Source organism: Pogona vitticeps, chromosome 4 (assembly GCF_051106095.1).
Source record: "Pogona vitticeps strain Pit_001003342236 chromosome 4, PviZW2.1, whole genome shotgun sequence".
Taxonomy (NCBI): Eukaryota; Metazoa; Chordata; class Lepidosauria; order Squamata; family Agamidae; genus Pogona; species Pogona vitticeps.
Genome location: NC_135786.1, coordinates 26,330,339 through 26,353,227, shown reverse-complemented (window position 1 = coordinate 26,353,227; position 22,889 = coordinate 26,330,339). Strand labels below are relative to the sequence as shown.

At 38.7% G+C, this 22,889-nt stretch overlaps 1 protein-coding gene across 2 annotated transcripts in view; it reads left to right on the top strand.

Annotated features, from left to right (window-relative positions):
• The window catches only part of RPN2 (ribophorin II), a 35,671-nt gene that overhangs the window by 1,227 nt on the left and 11,555 nt on the right, over positions 1-22,889 (top strand). For both annotated transcript variants that reach the window (XM_020789249.3, XM_072996945.2), the window contains exons 2-12: positions 1,180-1,373; positions 2,733-2,828; positions 4,719-4,894; positions 7,225-7,300; positions 8,195-8,329; positions 11,508-11,684; positions 12,922-13,040; positions 13,431-13,536; positions 16,545-16,636; positions 17,832-17,946; positions 19,410-19,604. In XM_020789249.3, the coding sequence (XP_020644908.3) occupies positions 1,180-1,373; positions 2,733-2,828; positions 4,719-4,894; positions 7,225-7,300; positions 8,195-8,329; positions 11,508-11,684; positions 12,922-13,040; positions 13,431-13,536; positions 16,545-16,636; positions 17,832-17,946; positions 19,410-19,604 (1,481 nt within the window). The remainder of the gene's footprint in view (positions 1-1,179; positions 1,374-2,732; positions 2,829-4,718; positions 4,895-7,224; positions 7,301-8,194; positions 8,330-11,507; positions 11,685-12,921; positions 13,041-13,430; positions 13,537-16,544; positions 16,637-17,831; positions 17,947-19,409; positions 19,605-22,889) is intronic.

Sequence of the window (22,889 nt, the reverse complement as noted above, 5' to 3'; positions counted from 1 at the left end):
ATTGCAGAATATGCCTTAAACCACCCAGGTATGCATACTAGCAATGTCAGCCTGGTTAAAGGAAGACACTAAATATATTTCAGTGTGTATTTGTTGGGAAACTATCCATTAAACTGAGGTTGTGAATATGAAAGGAAAAGAAGATAGATAGTGATAGTTTTTAAGATGGAACGCAAAGCTGTGATTTTGTGTTTGTACTAAGTAAAAAAACCACATCAGATTTCTATAGATCAAAAGGGGTATTTTAGATTTCTATGACAAATCATTTAATGGCAGTGTCTATTCTCCATGTAATAAACAACTGCCTTGTAACATGCCTGAAAGCCAAAGATACCAAGGAATTCTGTTCAGGTGAACAAGCATGTGGTTGAAGAGACTGATCCCCAGGCCTTTTCTACCAGTTCACTTGATTTCTGATGAGGCAGAAAAGGCAACCAAATAGTGGTTTAGATATCTGGTTGCAGAGCTGGAGATTGGGAGTTTGATTCCCTACTGTGCCTCCTGGAGAAGGCGCAGCCTGCATAGTTATGAGCAAGCTGCGCAGGCCCAGAAGAAGAGAGTGTTAAAACTATTTCTGTGTATTCTGTACCTAGAAAACTCTGAAAAGGGTTGAAATGGACTTGATGGCACACAGTTTTTGCACAGTTTTTGTTATTTTTATTGGTATTATTAGAGAAACATGACCCCTCCATTGATAGTGCAGTTTGTAAAAAGCCTGTTTTATTAGCTTACAAACAGGCCAATATACTGCATTGCTATGCTGATTACTAAGCATTCTTTTTAAAAATTATATCCTGTATTTCATATAGATTTTGAAAAGCAAAAGCTTGAAGGTAACTTTAGAGTAAATCTGTCATTAAATGAGTACAGCTAGCGTTAAATCCACACTCCCCATACTTCAGCTGTGCTGAGGTTCACTTTAAATATTAATACTTTATTAATGATGAATACAATGATGAATACAAAGAGAAAGATGGCTGTGTTACAATATGAGCATCACATTTGTTTCATTAATTGTATAGTTTGATAATTCTACAGTAAGCCTTTAAATCTGAGCTGTGTAATTGGTTCTAGGTATTCTTTTGAATACTTTTCATCATATAAGTAGCATTATCCTAAGCATACTATCCATGGAGACATTCATAGAGCATTTATTAAACTTCTTCCTCTTATTTTTAGGGTGTCTCAAGCTTTTCATCTTTGTCTTAATATTTGTGGCCAGTGTACGGGCTCTGACTCCTAGCCATTATCTCACCAAACATGATGTTCAAAGGTTACGAGCTTCTTTGGAGCGACCGTTCACTGATTTGGAAGGAAGTTATTACTCCATTGTAGGACTCAAGAAATTAGGAGGACAAGTGGCGGATGAAAAGGTGAGGATATTTCATTATGAAGATCAGAGTGTTATCAGATATTGAAAAGTGATTTCCAAATATCTGTATATCACTGTCTTGATCTAATCAGAAAATAATGGTATTTGCATAAGTAAGAATTTGTGAGGAGACCCAAGTCAACTTGCAACGCTAAAGCAACTAATACTAAATATACAATAAAATACAAATTAAAAGCAGTTAAACTACAATGCTAATTAAGAATCCATTCATTAATTAAAACCATTTAAAACTTTAAAAACAAACTGAGACGGGAAAAAAACAGTAGCTCAATCTTAGTTAATAAAAGCATGCCTGAAGAGGAGGGTCTACCGACAGTTGTTGGAAGGATAAAAGGGAGGGGGCCAACCAACCCTCCTGAGGAAAAGCATTCCACAATTTGGAAGCAGCTACAGAGAAGGCCCTCTCTTCTATTCCCCACAAAGACACCTACAGTGACAGTGGGACAGAGAAAAGGGACTCCTCTGAAGATCTTAAGGACTGGGAGGGCTCATATGGGGACATACAATATTTCGGATATACAGGACTCAAACCTTATAGGGCTTTATAGGTTATAACCACTGTAGTTTTAGAAGAGGTAGCCATGTTACTCTGTGCTGGCATATCAAGCAAAACCAAAATAAAAATAAAGACAAAAACATTGTGGCACCTTAAAGACTAGCTGCTATATTTTAATGTGAGCTTTTGTGTCTGAAGAAGTAGACTTGCCCACAAAATCTCACATTAAAATATAGCAGTTAGTCTTTAAGGTGCCACAATGTTTTTGTCTTTTATTTTTGTTTTTGTTTTGCCTGCCAAGCCATCATTGTGGAGTTCCCAAGGGTGACTTCAGTCATACTCAACCTCATTTACATTGCAAGATTGTTGAACATGAACTGTTGAACGTAATACACATTGGTCAAAAACTTTTTTGTGCAGTTATGTGGCACAAACTGGATGATGTCATCAGCACTTCTAATATTTCATTAAAACCTTCCTATCTCCCCTACTCCCTTTCAGGTTCTAGGTCTTTACTTTGTGCTGGGGAAGACTTCATGAGCCTTTGGACTTGTAGGGGAGCCCTCAACAGTAGAAAATCCTGCTGGCCATCCCAACCCTGCCATTGTTGATCAGACACTGGTTTTTAACTGTTTTTAACTCCCTCCTCTCCTGTTCCAAGGCTCCCAAACATGTCGTGGTTTGTTTTTATTTCAATGGATGACTTTTGCCTTAACTTCTGAGATCTGTCAAAGAAACTGGGTTGGAAGAATCCATTCTTGTTGTATAAGGCTGGCTTGTGAAACTCTTCTTTATTTTCTTCGTCATCCTATCCTTAACTATTGTATTTGTTTTTCCATCCAGGCTGCATGCAGCTTCATAAAATCTAAAGTAGACCCCAATAGCGTTGATTCTCTCTTCTATGCTGCACAGGCCAGCCAGGCATTGTCTGGATGTGAGGTGAGTTCTTTTCCACAGAGGAAGTCTATTAAAAATAATAACGTGTTATCAAACTTATTCCATCTCATGGTGACTCTTTCTAGGGTTTTCTAGAAATGCTCAGAAGTATCGTTATCATTCTTCTGGAAGTGGTCTGAGACTGCTCATGGCTACCCAGTCAAGATCTTTTCCTGGGAAGCACAGGGGAATTAAACTTCCAACCTCTGGCTCCATAGCCAGGTAATCAACTCACAGAACTCTCCAAAATCTGTAATATTGCCCAGTTTTTCTTCTGGCTGTCATGGTGTGCAGTAATATCTTGAAGTCGTTTATCCAGAGGTTGGAATAAGAGTATAGAAGTTGCATCAAAGGCAGCAATGGTATGACAAGTTTCCCAACCCTAATCAAAGATGTGATATAGCATGTGAAGTAGACAAGGCTTCAACATAAAATTCGGCTGCATTTCTGTTAAATTCTCAAGTATTTATTTTTGCTGTTCTTGTCTTAAAGAGCTTCAAGCTGTTTTTTTGTTTGTTTGTTTGTTTTTGAATGCTTCCTGTTAATCTCCTGTTCAGGTGACTCGTGAATCCAGAGCTCTTTAGTTTTGGCAGTAGGGCCTTCAGACCATTTTGGGGGCCTGTAGGTTTTCCATTTTCCCAGAAACACTGGTATTTTCATGTGAATGAAGGTAATGGTTCCCAGAGTCTCCCCTTAATCTCCCTTCTCGAACCATGATTTGGAGAGTTTTGGGTGTTTTGCTAATCTTAGGGAGACTCACTGTCTCTAGCAACATTCCTCGCCTGCTGTCCTTCAAGACATATGGCCATTCTATCTAGAAGTGATGGGAGTTGTAGCCAAGATATCTGTAGGGTACCTGGTAGAGGGAGCTGCAAACTGTGCCACTTCAAATGTGACTTGCATTCTACTGTATTTCCCATTATCTTACAAGAAGATAGTGGTCTTCATTATCCCAAGCACTGGTCCTTATGTAATCAAAATGCAGTATCCATTCACAAGAGGGAGGTGTCAACAATTAAGAAAAGAAATGGGGCAGAAAGAATACTCTCTCCAAATGAGGATTCAGCATGGTAGTTATTCGTGAGAGTGCTGTCTGATTGGGGGACGCACACAGGACCAGAGAATGTGATATAGTGTCCTGGAACATGGGATGACTGAACAGGAACCCTCTATGCTGGGAAGCATAGAGGACTCCCATTTGACATGCCCCTTTTTCTGCTATGATATCAAACTAATATTAGTCAGTGGTGGTTTATCTTGAAAGTTAGAAGCTCTTGAATGAGAGAAAACTCTTCTGAATTCATATATAATAAGCATCTTTGTCCTCCCACAAATTACCATTAAGGGGTATAATTTGGTTTCTAGTATGTGGCATTTATGTCACATGAACTAGATTTGAGGTTTGTTGCGTGGCTCTCAAATTGTCATTCTGTTGTGCTTGTAATAAGTGAGTAGGAATCACAGTTTGTGCAGCAGATTTCATCTTCAATCTGTCTTGCCTTCACTCGTAGGGGCCAGGTAGTAGGTAATGGAAAAGATTTCTGCCTCAGACCTTGAAGAGCCGCTGCCAGTCAGAATGGACAGTTGGAACCGCGGACCAGTTGGGGGCGGGCTCCGTGCACAGGGGGCATGTCGTGCTTGCGGGGGGGGCGGAGATCCGTCTCTGCGTCCCAGTTCTGGGAAGCTCGCAGACCAGGGGTTGGGGACCCTTGGTCTAGCAGATATAAGGCAATTTTCTCTTTCCACACCTGAGAAATGTCTGAAGTTCACCTTGATCAGATAGCAATTCAAGGGTGAAATGCTAAGCACTTCTCACCATAGTTTCTGAAAACTGCAAAAATGAGGTTTTTTTAAAAAGGGGCTATAATATATTTTTAACATTTTCTTTCTCAGATACCCATTTCAAATGAGACCCGAGAATTGTTGCTTGCCGCTGTCAGTGAAGACTCCTCAGTAACCCAGATCTATCATGCTGTTGGAGCCTTGAGTGGATTCGCACTGCCCCTTGCTTCCCAAGAAGCCCTGACAGCTCTCACCTCTCGTCTGAGCAAAGAAGAGAATGTCTTGGCGTAAGTTTTATCAAAAATAAAATGATTAACCATGTAGCCTTAGCCCTGTCTACAGACCCCTCTGATCTCTGTAAGACTTATTCCTAGATAAATAAGCATAGAATTGGGTTCCATTTGTCATTATAGTGGCTTACCATCACTGTTTTATTTATACCATATTTTTCGCACCATAAGACGCACTTTTTTCCCACAAAACAGGGCGGTGGAAAGTCTGTGCGTCTTATGGAGAGAAGAAAACAGATAATATTTTCCTGCTTTCTTCTCCTAAAAAACTGGTGCGTCTTATGGAAAGGTGCGTCTTTTGGAGCGAAAAATACGGTAATTCTATTGGGGGGAAACTATACATATTTTATGGATGAGGTGAGGCAGTGGATTGCCTTTTCTGTGATTGGGTAGCTTTTTTCAGGACTTTGGGAATAGAACTTCCCAACCTTCATATATACAATTTATGCAAATTTAAGTATGAACCATTTCTTAATAGAACCGTAGCTTAATGCAGTAAATATTTCCAACACTTTTATTTATAAGATTTTTTTAGCCACACCATTACCAGTGGTCTCTGAGCAGTGTACAACAATGTTAAAACTTTAGAAAACATTAAAATCATTAAAAATAGGCAATATTATAATAATACCCTATATTAAAACAGTCAGTTTATCATTAATATTAATAAATCCTGCTGCTCATACAGCCAGCTAAAGGATACTATTTAATTAAAATGCTGGCTAAACATTTGCCTGGTGCCGAAAAGCCCAAAAGTGTTAGAGCCAGGCAGATCTCTATAGGGAGGGCATTCCAAAGTTGGGGCACAACAGCCGAGAAGGCCCTTTTTTGACATGCCATCCCCCTCAACTCTTTCAGGGATGGCACCTTCAGAAGGGCCTCCTGGCCTGATCTTAGAGGATGGGCAGGCTCATATGGAAGAAGGTGGTCCTTTAGGTAACCAGGTCCTAAGCCAGACCTGGGCATAGTGCGGCCTGAGGGCCACATACGGCCCACAAGCCGCTCCTGTCCGCCCCGTCGGTCATCACTCCAGTCCGGTATTCAAGAATTTGTTCAAGCCCAAGACAGACTGGATTTCTCTCACTGAACAAGTTGAACATCAAAACCATTTATAGCTTTTTGTCTGAAGTTGATCAGTTGCTTATCTTTTATTTTTAAGTAAAGTTTGTTCGGCCCCTGAACACAGTTCAGATTTTTCATGTGGCCCCCTATGGAAATTAATTGCCCACCTCTGTCCTAAGCCGTTTAGGGCTTTATGTGCAGTTGGGTATACACATTTATAGTCTTAAAAACATTTTAAGCATCCTACATAAGACATTCTCTCTGTAAGCTCTCTGCCTCAGTTGCTAAAATGTTGGACAGTCTATGTAGCAGTTAACACTGAAGGAGTGGCAAATAGTTGTTTCTTCTGAGAAGAATTAAACAAGAATGTTCAATCAACAAATGTGTTATTTTTCTGAAACTGCCTATTTGTTGCTGTGAGTTGTCAGTGTCATTTCTGGCAATTAATGAGATCCAAAAAGCCCTATCTTTAATACCTCTACTCAGGTCTTGCAAATAGCTTCCTTCATTGAATCAATCTGTATAATTTTCTGCGTGATCTTCTACAGTTACACACCATGAACTAGGCTCCCTACATTGAACTGTATTATCCCGAGAATCTCAGCCTTTGTTTTAAAGAGAAAGTATACAAAAGTAGTTGATATTTGAGGGTTCCTGTTGGTCCAAGAAGCTGCTTCTACAATTTGCAGATCTCCTTATTCTTACAGTCCTACCCATTTGACTATAGACCAATATTACAAGAGTTCTCTACGTACTTCATCATATTAAGCTCCATATTGCATTAAATTACCATTAGGATGAATTGTGTAAGCTAACAACAGACATTTTAATGTTGCCACTGATATTTGCATAATGTCTTCTGATTGTAGTTAGAGAGCATAGTTAATACACATTGATTTAGGGTACTGGATACAATTAGATAATAATACATTGAGGCTTTTTTAATTCTCTCTTCTCTGATAGTAGAATAACTCTGGTTTTAGAGGGTGTACTTGAAATAATGAAATCTGAGTATTTTTGCCTTCATTTTGTGTTCTGCGGAAACAGTGTTGACTTTCTTCTAACCTGGTATTGTGGATTTTGGCATTTTGTTTTGTGCACCCCTCTTCCGCTCCTTTTGTCATAGACCAATTGCTGTTGTAGCCTTCTGTTATATATTGTTGTTCTAAATGAATCCTTTTGAAGACTAGCAGCCTTCTCTAAACTGGAAACATCACATATTGTATACTTACCACATCTCCATACTGTGGTTTCCTTTGTCTCAGAACAATACAGGCTTTGCAGACAGCATCATACTTATCCCAGCAAGCTGATTTAAGAGGCATCGTGGAGGAGATAGAGGTATTCATTTCATTTATTCTATTTTTGTAACTTCCAGTTCAGCTTGAAATATCCCAAAGTGGACAACAATACAGTGGTGCCTTGCTTAACGATTGCCCCGCCTTATGACAAATCCACTTTACGACGATCTTTTTGCGATCGCAAAACAATGGTCCAAATGGGAGAATTTTGCTTAGCAATGATCGGTTCCCTGCTTCGGGAACCGATTTTCGCTTTACGACAATCAAAAACAGCTGATCATCAGGTTTTCAAAATGGCCACCAGGTGCTTAAAATGGCTCCCCGCTGTGCTTAGGGACGGATTGCTCACTATACAGGCAACAAAAATAGCCGCCACATGGAGGATCTTCGCTGGACGGTGAGGTTTTACCCCATTGGAACGCATTGAACGGGTTTCAATGGGGTTTTTAATTTCGCTTTACGATGTTTTTGCTTAACGGCAATTTTCCTGGAACAGATTATCTTCGTTAAGCGAGGCACCACTGTATGAAGGCTGGAATCCCATTGTTTATTTGCACTTGTAGAAGGGAAAACTTGGTAACAAGGTGTTTGTTACATTTCTGGATGCATGGTGTGAGACTCTGGATGAAAACAGCTAATGTATTCTCTTTCTCTGCTAGTGTGTGTGTATTGAGCACATGTGGAGGTATGTGCAAATAACAAATAATTTTGAAAAACTCAACTATGCCTAAGAAAAGGTTTAAAAATATTATTTAAGTGTTACTTTGAAAATATTATTAAAAGCTTCCAGCCCATCTCAAACTCTTCAAATAAATAACATATCTGCAGCTGAACTAAAAAATGCTATGCAATTGACTTTGAATTCTGATTTTTCATGACCCCATGCTATGAAATGGATTTCTACAAAGCTCCTTTCATAATAATCTTGCCATAGGATCTTGTTGCTCGTCTGGATGACCTTGGAGGAGTGTATCTGCAGTTTGAAGAAGGACTTGAAGCGACTGCATTGTTTGTGGCTGCTACTTACAGCCTTTCCAACCACGTAGGGACAGAGCCAGCAATGAAAGAGGTAAGTATTCCTGTAGTCTATAATTACTGTAGTGGTTATGGGCAAGCCAGGAAAAAAGGAATAACATTCATTTTCATAATGGTTGATAGCAGGAATAAATAAGATTTTAGCCTATCAGAAAGAGTGAATTGGTTCCATAAACCTATAATGACCACTATTATTTAGGTACTATGTTAGTTAACCATTGGAACAGCCTGTTTTAGCTGTATCAGTAAAATGTCAGTGTCATCCTGTTCCAAGCTATGTTAGAATTTTAAAAAGGTTAAAAGCTCTGTCGCATCTCATCTTGATTCTAAAAAGGGTTAACAATGCATGTGCAATACACACACATGTTTTTTATATATAAACACACCAAATCAGGCTTCTACTATAAGTGTCTAGAAAGAATGAAGATTGTCAGTCTTCTGTACTGCTAATGAAAAGCTCATTGGAATACAGGAAAAAGGAACATACGTAACATAACAGTCCTGCTTGATCATACCAGAAGCCTATATAGTCTACTTTTCTGTTCACACTCTTAACCAGTTTCTTATGGAAAGCCTATCAGCATGACATGAGCACAAAGGCGTACTATGTCTCGTCTTTCCCAGAAACTAATACAGAGCGGCACGCTGCCTCTAATATTAGTGAGTGTATATGTCCATAACAATTAATAGCAAGTAATTGTTGCATCCTCCAATGAATTCAATGAAGAGCCCTTATTAATATTTATTTCCTGTAAGCAGAGTCCACCTGCATCATGGATGCAGCTGCCAGATATGGAACACCCAGCTGAAAAATGTTTGCCTTCTCTTTCTCCACCCTGCAGCCTCCTTTTGCCCATTCATATGCACAAAACATATGCACTTTTCCATTTCCCACACTTTCTTTGCTGAATCCAAAGTACTTATGCTCCATTCATGGACACAGTTGGAGGAAGGAAAATAGAGGGTTCCCTATGGAATTCTCGGTGCAAGGCTGATGCATGCTCATGTAGATTGTGCACCCATTACACTTGGGTCTAAATGCTGAACTTCTAAAGCTGACAGGTTCAGGTGATCGCAACAATCCCTGTTTTATGGCAATTTCTCACCCCTGTGCATGTAGACAGACAAGAAGAAGAAACTACATGCAGAAATAACAGATCTTTCCAAAGGGAATAGGGAGTAGTCTTCTGTGCATGTGCTGTAAGCTTTTTTTGGTGCATGTGAGAAGCCTAAAAGTGCATGCGTACATGTGTATGAGGAGAGTATAGCAGTTAATGATCCCAATGATCAGTGATTTTAACCATCCCAGTGATAATGGGTTAACAGGAAGGACAGCCAGAAAGGGAGGAAGGTCTAAAAACCACTCAGAGTTATTCTAAGTGCACAAATTCAAACTGGCTGAGGTTGTTAAAAATGTCATATATGAATGGGTAAGTCATAATAACCTGTAAGGTAATGACTTCAAAATGAAAGATAATAATGAGTTTTAGGTAAAATTTAGATTTAAATGGGGATGAAACATTTGGTGACCTGGTAAAATGAAAATAGACTGGCATTATTTATAGAACTTGTATGTGTCATCCATCAGAACTTGCTTAATTTCCCCCCTGTAGGTTAAAAACATAATTACTAATTGTATTTCTTGGAACTGAAAATATAATTAATGCCTAATGTCCCTAATTAGCAGTTGAAATGTTAATGGACTGGAAAGACCCTGGGTTATGAAGGAGATAACTGACACATGCACCCTTTAAAGAGTATTGTTGAAGAACACATGTGGTGCAGGAATGCTTCTTATGCCATTGCTGTTCAGAGTGGATATAAAGTAACATACCACGGATTGTCAGGCATCACCTAATAGAGGAAAAACAACTCCAGAATTGATCCAATTGAAGATAATTGTTCAGTGTGGAATATTAATAGTGTATGGGAATACATACATATTACTTCCTTTCCTATGTTAAAATGAGGAATTGTGATTATTTTAGTCACTTTTTAAGTAACTGACACTATCTCTTCTAAATAAATTTTACATTTCTAGTTATTTTTATTTATTTGTGTAACACTACACAAATAGAGAGGGCACTATACAAAGAACAAGTGATTGTATCTCAAACCAGCTTTGGAGACTGAGGTAGGATCCGACCTCTTTGTTGAGTGCAGAACTTTCACTTTATTTGTGAAACAGATGATAGTGATGAGTTTTCTTTCTTTCTGGGCCAAATAAAAGGTATCTCAATGGTTCCAAAAAAAGGATAGCTCAGTGGTTTAGATCACTGGTTCTTAACCTTGGGTTACTCAGGAGTTTTGGACTGCAACTCCCAGAAGCCTTCACCACCAGCTGTCCTGACTGGGGTTTCTGGGAGTTGCAGTTCAAAAGCATCCGAGTAACAAAGGTTAAGAACCACTGGTTTAGATCTTTAGCTGCAAAGCCAGATATTGGGATTTTGATTCCCCATTGTACCTCCTTGGCAGGAGCTGGACTTGATAATCCATAGGGTCCCTTCCAGCTCTACAGTTCTAAGGGATGCTTAGCTACAGTTTTTTTTTAATGAACCATTAAAGCCTTACTCCATTCTTGAAACCTATACTTCCTTAATATCTATTCTTTCCTGCCTTTCCCTGCCCCATCATAGTATAATGGAGCTAGGATCAGAGTCTTGAACTACTGAGATGTTTTCATTGGCAGTGATAATATCATCTGTCACCCTTGTCCTCTCCTGCTTCCCTGTCCTCTCCAGACTTAGATGCGATCCTCACAACAGATGAGAGGGAAATGAATTTTCCTAGCAACAATCTAGTGTTGGCTAATCTGTTTTGTAGAATATTTTAGGGTAACATATGTGGCAGTGGGGTCCCTTAGCTTTACACAAGAGATTAACTCTGCTAGAATTGCTATGACATGGATCAGTATAGTCATCAGGATTTTTCAGTTCTCCTTAGTTTTGATAATGTCATAACAAGTGCTTGTACTTCATAATTCAGTACAGCATCACTGCTTTCTTTACCCTGCAAGGCCTTGTGTCTTTCAGCTTCCAAGTAGTAGGGCCCATACTTTAAATTTTTCTGTTGCTCTGGTGTGCGATAACAGCTTTTCCTCCTGAATGTAGAGGCTAACCTCTCTCTTTGCCTTTATGGATAAAAGAGGTGTCCTTCTGCTCCGAACTGACTTGCTGGAGTTTTGTTCTTTCACTTTTTTTCTTTCCTTCTAGGATCAGATCATCCAGCTGGTGAATGCAATTTTCAGCAAAAAAAACTTTGAGATTCTTTCTGAAGCATTCAGTGTGGCATGTGCGGCAGCTGCCCTTTCTCAGAATAATTACCATTTGCCAGTTATTGCAGTCTCTGAGGGGCCTGCTGCTGTCTCTCATCACCAGCCTGTTCTCAGGGTGAGTTCCTACCTTTGGGATCTGTTTTGCTGCTGTGATGCTTAGTTCCCCAAAGGCTGATTAAAATAGATACAGTGGTGCCTCGCTTTATGATTGCCCCGCATTATGACGAAACCACATTATGACGACATTTTTGCGATCGTTTTTGCGATCGCAAAACAATGGTCTCAATAGGCTTTTCACTTTGCGATGATCGGTTCCCTGCTTCAGGAACCGATTCTTCGCAAAACGACAATTTTCCTACAGCTGATTGGCGGTTTCAAAATGGCCGCCGGGTAAATAAAATGGCTCCCCACTGTTTTCTGGGACGGATTCCTCGCAAGACAGCACCGAAAATGGCTGCCCTATGGAGGATCTTCGCTGGAAGGTGAGTTTTTAGCCCATTGGAACGCATTAAACGTTTTCATTGTACAGCGATTTTGCTGGAACGAATTAACGTAATGCGAGGCACCACTGTTTAAACCAAGCTTGATTAGAAGCAGTCTTCCCATCTCTGGTGCTCTCTAGATGTTAGAATATGTTGCTGTAGTGCTGCCTGGATATGTTGGACTACAGCTCCCATTGTTTCTAGTGATCACTGCCTCCTTGGGAGCTGATGGTGGGACCTGGCATTTATAACAATCCTGCAGAGGGGTTAGTCTCCATAGCCTGAGAGGAGCAGCTAATCCATCAGCCCTTCTGTGCCCTACTGAACCCATGACTCTTAGTAAATGGCTCACCATGCTGGACATTTACACTGGTCCTTCTCATATTTTCTATGTTGGGAGTTGAAGCTGTGTATAATCTCATACCTGTATCTCACCACTACCAAGCCTGCCCAGTATATAAAAAACAAGGTCTTTCATCCCGTGATTTTTAACAGGAGTTAGTAGTGGCTTCTTGAAAGGTATTGCTTGTTCTAGTGAATGCTCAAAAGTAAATTCTGTTGCAGGAGGTTAGTTTTATGAGAGAGGAAGAAAAGCTAAATGATAAGGAGCTGAGCTATGCGGGATAGTGACAGGGAAAAGTTGAGACAATAGAGTGGTGTAAAGCCATGTGAGAAGATGAATCTCATTCCTTCAGTGAACAGATTAAAAGCATACGGAAAATATATTTTGGATTTTGTAATTCCTTAACAATATTAAAATACTTTCCACCTGTGGGATTTGTCACCATTGCCTTTTTCTAGAGTTTACAATCTAGTTTTTAACTCCCTCCTGCTGGTGCTACCAATACCTCAATCTTTCTCATTCCTTAGCTCCAGGTTACAAATGTTATGTCACAACCTCTGGCTCAGGCAAGTGTGAATTTGGATCATGCTAAATCTGTGGCTACTAAAGCCACAGTCCTTCAGCAGTCCGCCTTTGCTCTCTCAGGGTAAGGAAAATATCATTGTTAATGTTTTTGTTGTTGTTGTTGTTTTGTATATTTGTTTGGGAATATTTAAAGGAGAGACTTCATTCTGAACCTAGAATTTGGGAGACTTTGGCAAGCATTTGAAAGGACAAGGATTAATTGAAAATATATGAACCCTTGCCAAACTTTTTAATTAATTGTTACATCTGGCTTTTTCCCCCCATGGTTTTTTAATTCCTGCACTTATTTTCCCTGTGTAACTGGTACCACACTTTGTATTGCCTTGCTGCTTGGGGGAAATTGGCCAGAATTTATATATACTGATTTTTTAAATATATATAATTATTTGGGAACATGGGCATTTAAATTCATACAATTTTACAGCTATTACAACCATGCTTCTGTTAACAGAGATGTCTTTGAGCTGAATTTCATGAATGTCAAGCCTGCCAGTGGTTATTATGATTTTGTGATCAGCATTGATGGAGATAGCCGATTTATCGCAAACAAAGTTGAGGTAGGTGTGTTTGCAGGCATTTTGCATCTCTGCTGTAGTTGTTGATTGAAGTTACTTTGGTTTGTGATTTCTGGAAAAAATGTTTGTATGTACCCGTTAAGCTCTTTCCTTCCTTGTGAAAATGTTTTCACGATAGTACACAAATTTGAAATGTTAAATGCTGGCTACCATCCAGTCATCAGTTTGTATTTCTGTATCTGAAATGGTGCTAAGTCATGGTAGTAAATAGGTACTAATTAACAAAATCCTGGTTGCATTCATGGGTGCTTGTGCAATCGGTCACATACCTAGGAATGCAACTAACACCTCATTACTTAGCAGTAATTTTCCACCGTGATGTATACACACATAAGACAGTGATTGAATTCTGCACTGTTACAATAAACGTAAAGTATTTCTGTCTTGGTTTAGAAGCCCGAACAACCAATAGGCCTTTGTTTATTGCCAAAGGGACATTAAAATAGGTCATAAGCAGCGTGGACAGATCTACATTTTTGTTTGTTTTAATGATATGTGAGGTGTCTTGAGTCCTGCCACATAGGAGAAGGGCAATTATTCAATCAACAAAATAATATTTCAATAATGATGTAGATTATCAATAATGATGTAGATTATCAAGAGAAAATCTCTATTTAAATAATTTATGTTAACAAAGTTTTCCCTGATACTGCTTTATAGATTTCTTGAACATTGGTGCGAGTCTATTGATTAAAATGTGTCTATATACAATTTCATGTAGCAGTTTACAGCATCTAGTAGTGTATTGTTCATGTAATGTTTTGAATACCTTTCTGTTTATTATTTTATTAATTACTATTACATAAGATACTCACTTCCTATGTCAACCTGCAAGTAGTGCATCCATAAGTTTGTTGTTAGTTGCTAGCTTACCTTAAAACAGAGATAGGCACATGTAGTCTGAGGGCAGCATGCTACCCTTGAGGGTCTCATCCAGCCCCTCCAAACTTCCCCAAAATTTAAATATTAAATCCTGGTCTGTAGTTATGCTGGTAGAAAAAAAGTGGCTGAACTCTCGCAGTGGTTATTTGTTCTTAATTAATTAATCCCCACTTGGCTTCCTCATTGACATCAGTTGGGTGGTTTGGGGTATGACCAGGAACTCAATTGAGGGTTTGTTAATGTGCAGTAATTAGCTGCATCAGATTGTCATTTTTCCTTATGCCAGCATAAGTATGAAATAAGATGTTGGCCATTAAAATAGCTCCTCTGAGTAGAGCCAGTAAGAAGCAGAAGTTGCAGCCTGTAGCTTCATCCCTGTTTTGTGACATTTTAGTAGGGCCCAATAAAATTATTGCCTAAATGTGAATTCTTATAGATAAGACATAATTCCTGTTACTTTTCACTTTCTCCATTTTTCCTTTTTAAAAATCAACATGGTTATGGCAACTGTTGATGAAGCAGTTGGGGTATGTGCATTTTCAAGCATTGTTTACTCTGCAGGTTTCCTTTTTTGTCCTCACTTATACCTACTTAATTGAAAAATTAGCATTTAAGTCTTAGTGCTCACTCAGTGTGGAGCAGCTAGAATGAGGCACTTGTTTACAAGTGCCAACCTCTGCCATACATATCAAAATCAATGTGGTAATTGGAGTAATTTGTCTCCCTTGAAGCGTCAGGAAGGGATTGATGGTACTGCTTAAACACTCTGGAAGCATAAGCGAGTGCTAGTGGCCCTGCATTAATGTTGATGGCTTTGTATGATTGTGCCTAATAATTAGCCACACTATAACTGGGGAAAGCTGTCAGGGGAACTGCTTTTAAGAGGCTGTCATTAGAGTTAATTCTGCTTAGTGCATCAGAATTGTTGACATTTACAATCCAACCTTGAAGTTAGCATGCTGAGGGAAAAGACTGCATTGTCTGAGATCAGTGTGTATGAATGAACTGTGTGAGAGAGAATGGACAGTACAGATTAACAGTGAGTATTGCCAGAATTGAACTGTAATGAAAGGGCTGTATTTCGGCCTCAACAGGACAAAGGAAGATTTCAACTTACGTGGTTCAAAAACTTCACCCTCATACAAGTTGTACATTTTCAGTCAAGTATGGAAATGCATGGCATCAAAACAAACATAGGATCTCTGAGTACAATCCACTAACTGTATCTCCTACTATCCTTCCATGTTATTAATTCTGAAAGATTTTACTAATAATGCAGTCACTAAAAAAGAAAGGCAAGTCTACAAAACTGAATTGGCAAGCTTAGCACATCAGACATAACTCTCTGTTAATTCATAAAATTTGTTGGTTTTTATGTTTATGTTTACGAAGACAAAAGGGGCTGTACCTAATTCCCATACTAAAGTATAAAGGAAACATTTTGGGTTGCAAAACTTGAAATTTAGCTAGACTCATAAGACTAAAAAACAGCAACAGTGCAAAAGTCTTATAGTGGTGTTTGAAGAAGTCATAAAATAATGGCTACCAAATATTTGAACTCATAGTCTTTGATGTGAATGTGCTATAATTTGAATTGACCATACACTTTTCTTCTGTCCCTTTACTAGTGTAGATTATCTTTGTTTTGACTAAGGTTTTAGAATGCTATATTTGCATTTGATGATCAAGTGTATTTTATTTTTCTTTTAAGAAAGTGAAAATGTTTCTAGATCTCGTAACTATGCAGGGAAGTAATGATGAGTTGGTAATTCCTGCCAACAATCTTAATTAAAAATCTTCTTTTATATAACCTTGATCACATTACAAGTACAACTACCTCATAGGAGAGATAGGTTTAGACCAGGCAAATTCAAGTCCAAAATCTTAATAGATCTTACTAGGTAATTTTGACTGTATGGGTTTACTGTAACCTAAACCCATAGGTCGAAACCTAACCTATTTTGCATAATGTTGGTGTAAATATAAAGGGGTATGGGAAGTGATGGAAACATTACCACGACATATTTGATGGGATGGACAAAAATGTTAGAATCCAGCACCCAGCCACTTGCAGATCACTTAGTCTATTGATTTGTTTTTGTTTGCAGATGAAAGTAAAAGTCTCCACAGAAGTTGGCATTACAAATGTAGATCTCTTTACTGTGGATAAAGATCAGAGCATTGCACCCAAAACTACCAGGTAAGATATCAGTGGTCCTCACACAATGATAAGTAACAATACCATTATTCCAAACTCTTACAGAAGGAAGAAAGAGTACCAGCAGACTTTTTAGCTATCTACATGAGTTGTGATCTACATTTATGGTAGATGTGCCTGGTTAGAAGATAATAATATTAAAGCAATGAGCTCAGCACTAGGTTGTTACCGGTGTCCAAGCCAAATTGGCAAGAAACATTTTCAGGTCTGCTGAAGGGACACAAATTCTGCCCTTCACGTTTGCTTCCACCATCCTTCCTTTTTTGGTTGCTGCATATCCTAAGTACACAAAGTAGCCCAGTGCCTCCACACAAATGGTTCCCCCACCTGTACTTTACACGCATTGCAGCTTTTTAAATAAGGCTGAGTTCTGATAAACTCTCCTTCAAATTAAACCCTGTCTAGCTTCCTTGGCCATGAAATATTGGTTTTGTGTAGCCAACAGATAAACCAGATTATTCTGGCAAAAGATGATATTTCATTGGTGTATTCAGATATCTCTCCATCCCTCCCTGCCTTATAATCAGTTTCTTCACAGCTGGTTTCAGAAGGGAAGGAAAACTACCCAAAGCACACAGCTTTTCTCTAGGTTCTGTCTCTCTGTGAAGCGGATAGTACTTTGGTCTGAGACTTTACAGGATTGTTCAGTTCTCATTATGCTGGCAGTAAGAAGTAGAACTTGGAAACATTACTGTTTAGGACTGCAAATTCCAAAAGCCTCCAGTAGAGATGGGCCCAAATCAGAAAAAGGTGACTAATTTTGATTCATGATCATCAAGTTCAATGAATAACAAATGTACTGTAGGTGGAAACCCAATCTTCACCAAACTTGGAGGGATTGCACAGGAGAGTTAGGGGAAGCTTCTCTGTATTTTTGGTGTCTTCAGCTGCCGGGGGACATTTTATAGCCCATTGAATTGACAGAAATTGCTAAAAATTCATTGATTCATATTCATTGGGGGCATTGATTTGTATGAATATGAATGTGTAGTTTTTTAATGAATTTGGTGATTTGTTTTTAATTCATGCCCCTCTCTAGCCCCTAGCCAGCATGGCCAGTAACTTTTCCAGGTTTTGCAAAAAAGCGAGCAATGTGTGTGACTGGAGAAAACTAGCCTGATGTCTGACAGAAATAGAATAGTTCTAAACAGCTGTTCACTCTTTTCTTTCCCTTCAGGGTCACTTACCCTGCCAAAGCCAAAGGATCATTCACTGCTGACAGTCATCAAAACTTTGCATTGTCCTTCCAGCTGATTGACATGAACACTGGAGCAGAACTCATTCCTCACCAGGTTGGGCAGTTTGCAACATTGTCTTGTCATTTGGTTGCTTTCCCTAGATGCATCTTTGGTAAAGGAACTGGTTAGAACAAGTATTTCTGAACCTTTAAAAACTACTTAGAATCTTTTGTCCTATATTGAATGATGGTAGCAGTATTGGAAACAAATAGGCCACTTACCCAGATTATTTTGAAGTAGGGGAAGCAGTTCTCTCTTGACTTGTTAGATCTAACTTTTAAAAACTTGACACAACTCGAACAGAATCATGAATGATAAAATTGACTATACAGTGGTGCCTCGCATAACGTTTGCTTCGTTTAACGTTTTTTTCGCTTAACGTTTATTTTTTCAGAGTCAGATTGTGCTTCGTATAACGTTTTTCCCTATGGGCAACTTTCACATAGCGATTTTGGGACCATGCTTCGCTTAACGTTTTTGATTTTGGGTCCCCTGCTTCACTTAACGATGTTCATTTTTTCAATTACAAACGTGTCTTAACATGTTGAAAAACGGTTTTAAATGCTTGGAATCGTTAGTGCACCTTCTAAAATATGTGCATACTTAATTTGGGGTTGATCTGACTTTTCATTAATTTTTTGTGAATTTTTTTCTCCCCCATAGGAAACAATGGAGCTGTCAGATTTTGACAGCTGTCAAAAGTTGGGGGGGGGGAAATTCAGCATAAATTAACGAAAAGTCAGATCAAAGCAAAATTAACTTTTGCATCCGTTTCAGAGGGTGCAGAAGCTAATCCAAGCATTTAAAACCATTTTTGACCCTTTTATGACACACTTAAATTTGCAAAAATTGACTTCGCAAAGCCATTGAAATGTATTGAGTCGGCTTCAATACATTCCAATGGAGGAAACATTGTATCGTTTAACAATGTTTCCTATGGGTTTTTTCGCTTAAGGACGCCAATCCGTGCCTATTGGAACGGATTAACCGGTTTACAATGCATTCCTATGGGAAATGGTGTTTCGCATAAAGTTTTTTTCGCATAAGGTGGTGTGTTTTTTGCAACCAATTAAAAACGTTATGCGAGGCACCACTGTATAATGATTTAGATTTTAAAAAACAATTTTAAAAACCCTCATTTTTATTCATCCTGACAAAGATGCTTTATAACAAGTAAATCCACTCCAAAGATCATTTTTAACAAGTCAATTCATTCCGGCGTTTGGTAAAGTTGGGCCTTGAAACACTACTACCACCAGTCACCACTGGCAGTGGCATACTGACCTGCTCTAGTTGCAATTTGAGTAGGTACCTTTTGAGTCAGTGGAAGCTATGGAGGAATTGACTCACCAAATCCCCACTGATTCAGTGGGCCTGTTCTAGTACAACTTGCTATGCAAAGCAAAAGAATTACAGCCATTGTTTCCTTTATTTCTTCTGAAATAACAATAGTACTAAAAGTCTTGCAATGATGTGAGTGCAGATGCTAAGATAGGTTTGATCGTCTCTTCCTTCAGACTTTTGTACGGCTTCACAATCAGAAGACTGGACAGGAGGTGGTGTTTGTTGCAGAACCAGATAGCAAAAATATCTACAAGTTTGAACTGGACACTTCTGAAAGAAAGACAGAGTTTGATTCAGCCTCTGGGACTTACACTCTTTACCTGATAATTGGAGACGCTACCCTGGAAAACCCAATCCTCTGGAATGTGGTACGCTCTTCTGTTTACACAATATCCTGCCACTTGTGTTGGTGTTATTTAGAGTGAAATATTGACTGTGATTGGGGACTTACTTGACTACTCCAGTCTTGAAACTTCAAATATGATTTGCCTCCAATTCAAGTAAAATGGATTGACATGCATTTTTCTTATCTTACCCAAGGAAAAGGCTTCAGAGGTCAACCTTTTCCAACATAGCATTCCCCGCATATATTGATTACAGCTTCCATCAACCCAGCAAGCATGGGCATCACCAGGTTGCAAAAGGATGATTTTAGAACCTCTTTACTAGAATGTGTGACCTTAGTGCCCCACAAAAAGTATAACAATGTAACATTAGGTCTCTTTGCTATCAGGTCTCTGTATGTCCCCTGAAGTAAATAATGAGTCTATGCTCACAGTTGTTACAGGAAGTTACAGTTGTTGTGGTCTAAACTTCCAGGTGCTTGTGTGCAAAGAATCTGCTCTTTAAAACAAAAATGTGCTTGAATTCGTTTTGATGTAAAAGGGATTTTAAGGGGTAACTGTGCTTACGTTTAGGTATTTTTAATAAATATCTTGTCAGATTAGATAAACTGATGCCTTAAACCCCTTTCCCCATGAGTCCTACAAACTCTATGTACCTCCAGGGAAAAATCAAAAATTTATGTTCATCACAGCTAGCATTGTCTCCCCCTAAAAAACTGCTGACTCGAGAATGAAACCAAAAAAATTGTCAGTGAAATCAAAATTCATCTGAGTATCTGATACCAAGGTCCTTGATACTTTTCACTGTTGCAATGATTCTAGGCAAAATCAGCTTTTCTAATTCTACTAGCTTTATTTCTTTATATTGCTTCTATATTCTATAAGCACGAAACTTCCGGGTGGCGAAGACCAGAAGGGATTGTGAAGAGCTCCAGAAGAATTTCTCCAAACTGGGAGAATAGGCAGCAAGATGGCAAATGCATTTCAATATAAGAAAATGTAAAATAATGCACATTGGGACAAAAAAAATCAAAACTTTAGTTATCAGCTAACGGGTTCTGCGCTATCCGTGATGGATCAGGAAAGAGATCTCCGTGTGCTGGTGGACAGCTCGATGAAAGTGTCAGCCCAGTTTGTAGTAACAGTGAAGAAGGCGAATTCAGTGCTAGATATCATTAAAAAGGAGCTTGAAAATAAAACATAGAACATTATAATGCCATTGTACAAAACACTGGTAAGGCTGCATCTGGAGTATTGTGTACAGTTCTGGTCACCGCACCTCAAAAAAGACATAGTGGAACTGGAAAAGGCACAGAAGAGAGTGACTAAAATGATGACTGGGCTGGGCACCTCTCTTATGAGAAAAGGCTACAGCATTTGCGGCTCTTTAGTTTAGAGAAAAAGCACCTGAGGGGGGAATATGATTGAGACGTATAAAATTATGCAGGGGATGGATAAAGTGGATAGAGGGAAGCTCTCTTCCCTCTCACACAATACCAGAACCAAAGGACATCCACTGACATTGAATGTTGGAAGAGTGAGAACAGACAAAAGAAAACATTTCTTTATCCAGCGTGTTGTTAGTCTGGAATTCCTTCCCACAGGATGTGGTAATAGCATCTGGCCTAGATACCTTTAAAAGAGGGTTGGACAGATTTCTGGAGGAAAAGTCCATTGCAGCTTACAAGCCATGATGGGGATGTATAATCTCCAGGCTTAAAAAGAAGGTACCTCCAAATACGAGATGCAGGGGAGAGATATCATGAGATAGGTATCTAGTTGTCTCATATGCTCTCAGAGGCATCTGGTGAGGCCACTGTGAGATACAGGAAACTGGACTAGATGGGCCCTTGGCCTGATCCAGTAGCACTCTTATTATGTTCTAAGCACAAAATACTTCAAAGTTGTTGGAAAAATAGAGAGGTCTTACAGTTATGTATGAAGAAAACTAAGCACAAATGCTTAAGAATATGTGAAAACTAAACTTAAGGCAAGCAAATACTTAAGTCAGAATTCAGTCCAGTAAAATATACATTTTAAGGATAAAAAAGAAAAATGAGAATGTTTCCATTACATTCCAAAAACGTGAGAGCTTATAGCCTAAGAATACACATTGAAAAACAAAATCTAAAGAATACATCTAATAAAAGATCAAAATTGTTAAAAAATAAAAGTTTATAAAGGAAAAAAATTCTTAGCCTTTAAGCATATTAAAAAATACATAGAAAAATTACTATTTACGTAAGTGCTCACCCAGCCAAGCTAGCCTTGTGCCAATTTGTAGCTATGAAGGAAAATCCATGATGGTTGTGTTGCTAGCTTTTGGAAATGAAGTTGCTGTGCTGCTGCACAGTAGTTGCTCTTTGATGTCTGGTGTCCGAAGTGGTATGGAGTTGCAGTGATGTGATGAATTCCTGTGTGTGTCTTATCTCCCTATATTTATAATTGTTTCAGTGTTTCACATCTCTCCTCACTTTGTAAACAATTTGTTTATCCCAGGGCCTGGGGAGTTAGTGTTTGTGAGCAGCAAGAATAATTTTTTCAATAGGAAATTTTATTGGTCCTGTGACCCTTGTAACTCCAGAAATCTGTAACCTGAAGTCTAACAGACTGCCACTATGTAATGGTTTTGACTAACATTTTGCAGACCTTAGAGGAATAATACTCTGTAGCATAAAACCATTGTAACACCAAGAGCTTATAATACCAAGCTTCTAGATCACTAGAATATTGTCATTCCAAAATCCTGGAACACTAGACCATTGTCAACACAAAATACTCTAATCACTGAAAGAGTGCGCTATAGGACTTACAGATACCACTTTGTATTTAGGTATTGTAACATGAACAGTTCAGCTGTCAGGAACTGTTTTTGCTCTGTGACCTTGCTGGGCAGGAAAGCTAGCTAGTTGTTTTGGAACAACTTTAGTAAGCTGCTATTCAAGCCTCACCTTAAAGGCACTACTATTTTCAGGGTTTGTTTGTTTTTTAAATACCCCAGCTTAATTATTTTTCCACTGTATATGTACAAAATTCAAACCTTGACAACCTTACAGCCACTTTTGTTATCTGTATGATATCTTTTGGATAACAGTGGTGCTGCAGCATTCTGAACTGTAAAGAAATGTATAGTCCAGTAAAAATCCTCATGATGAAATTAAGTCTACCAAGTTCCAGTAGACAAGCTGAATTCTGTTGAGAGGCTATAACATGGTAGAACGTTATATATTTCATGCGGGCAGAATGACTTTTCAGCTTGGAAGAAAAAGAACTAGTCATAAATCTGTATCCTTTTGAATTCTCCATCTG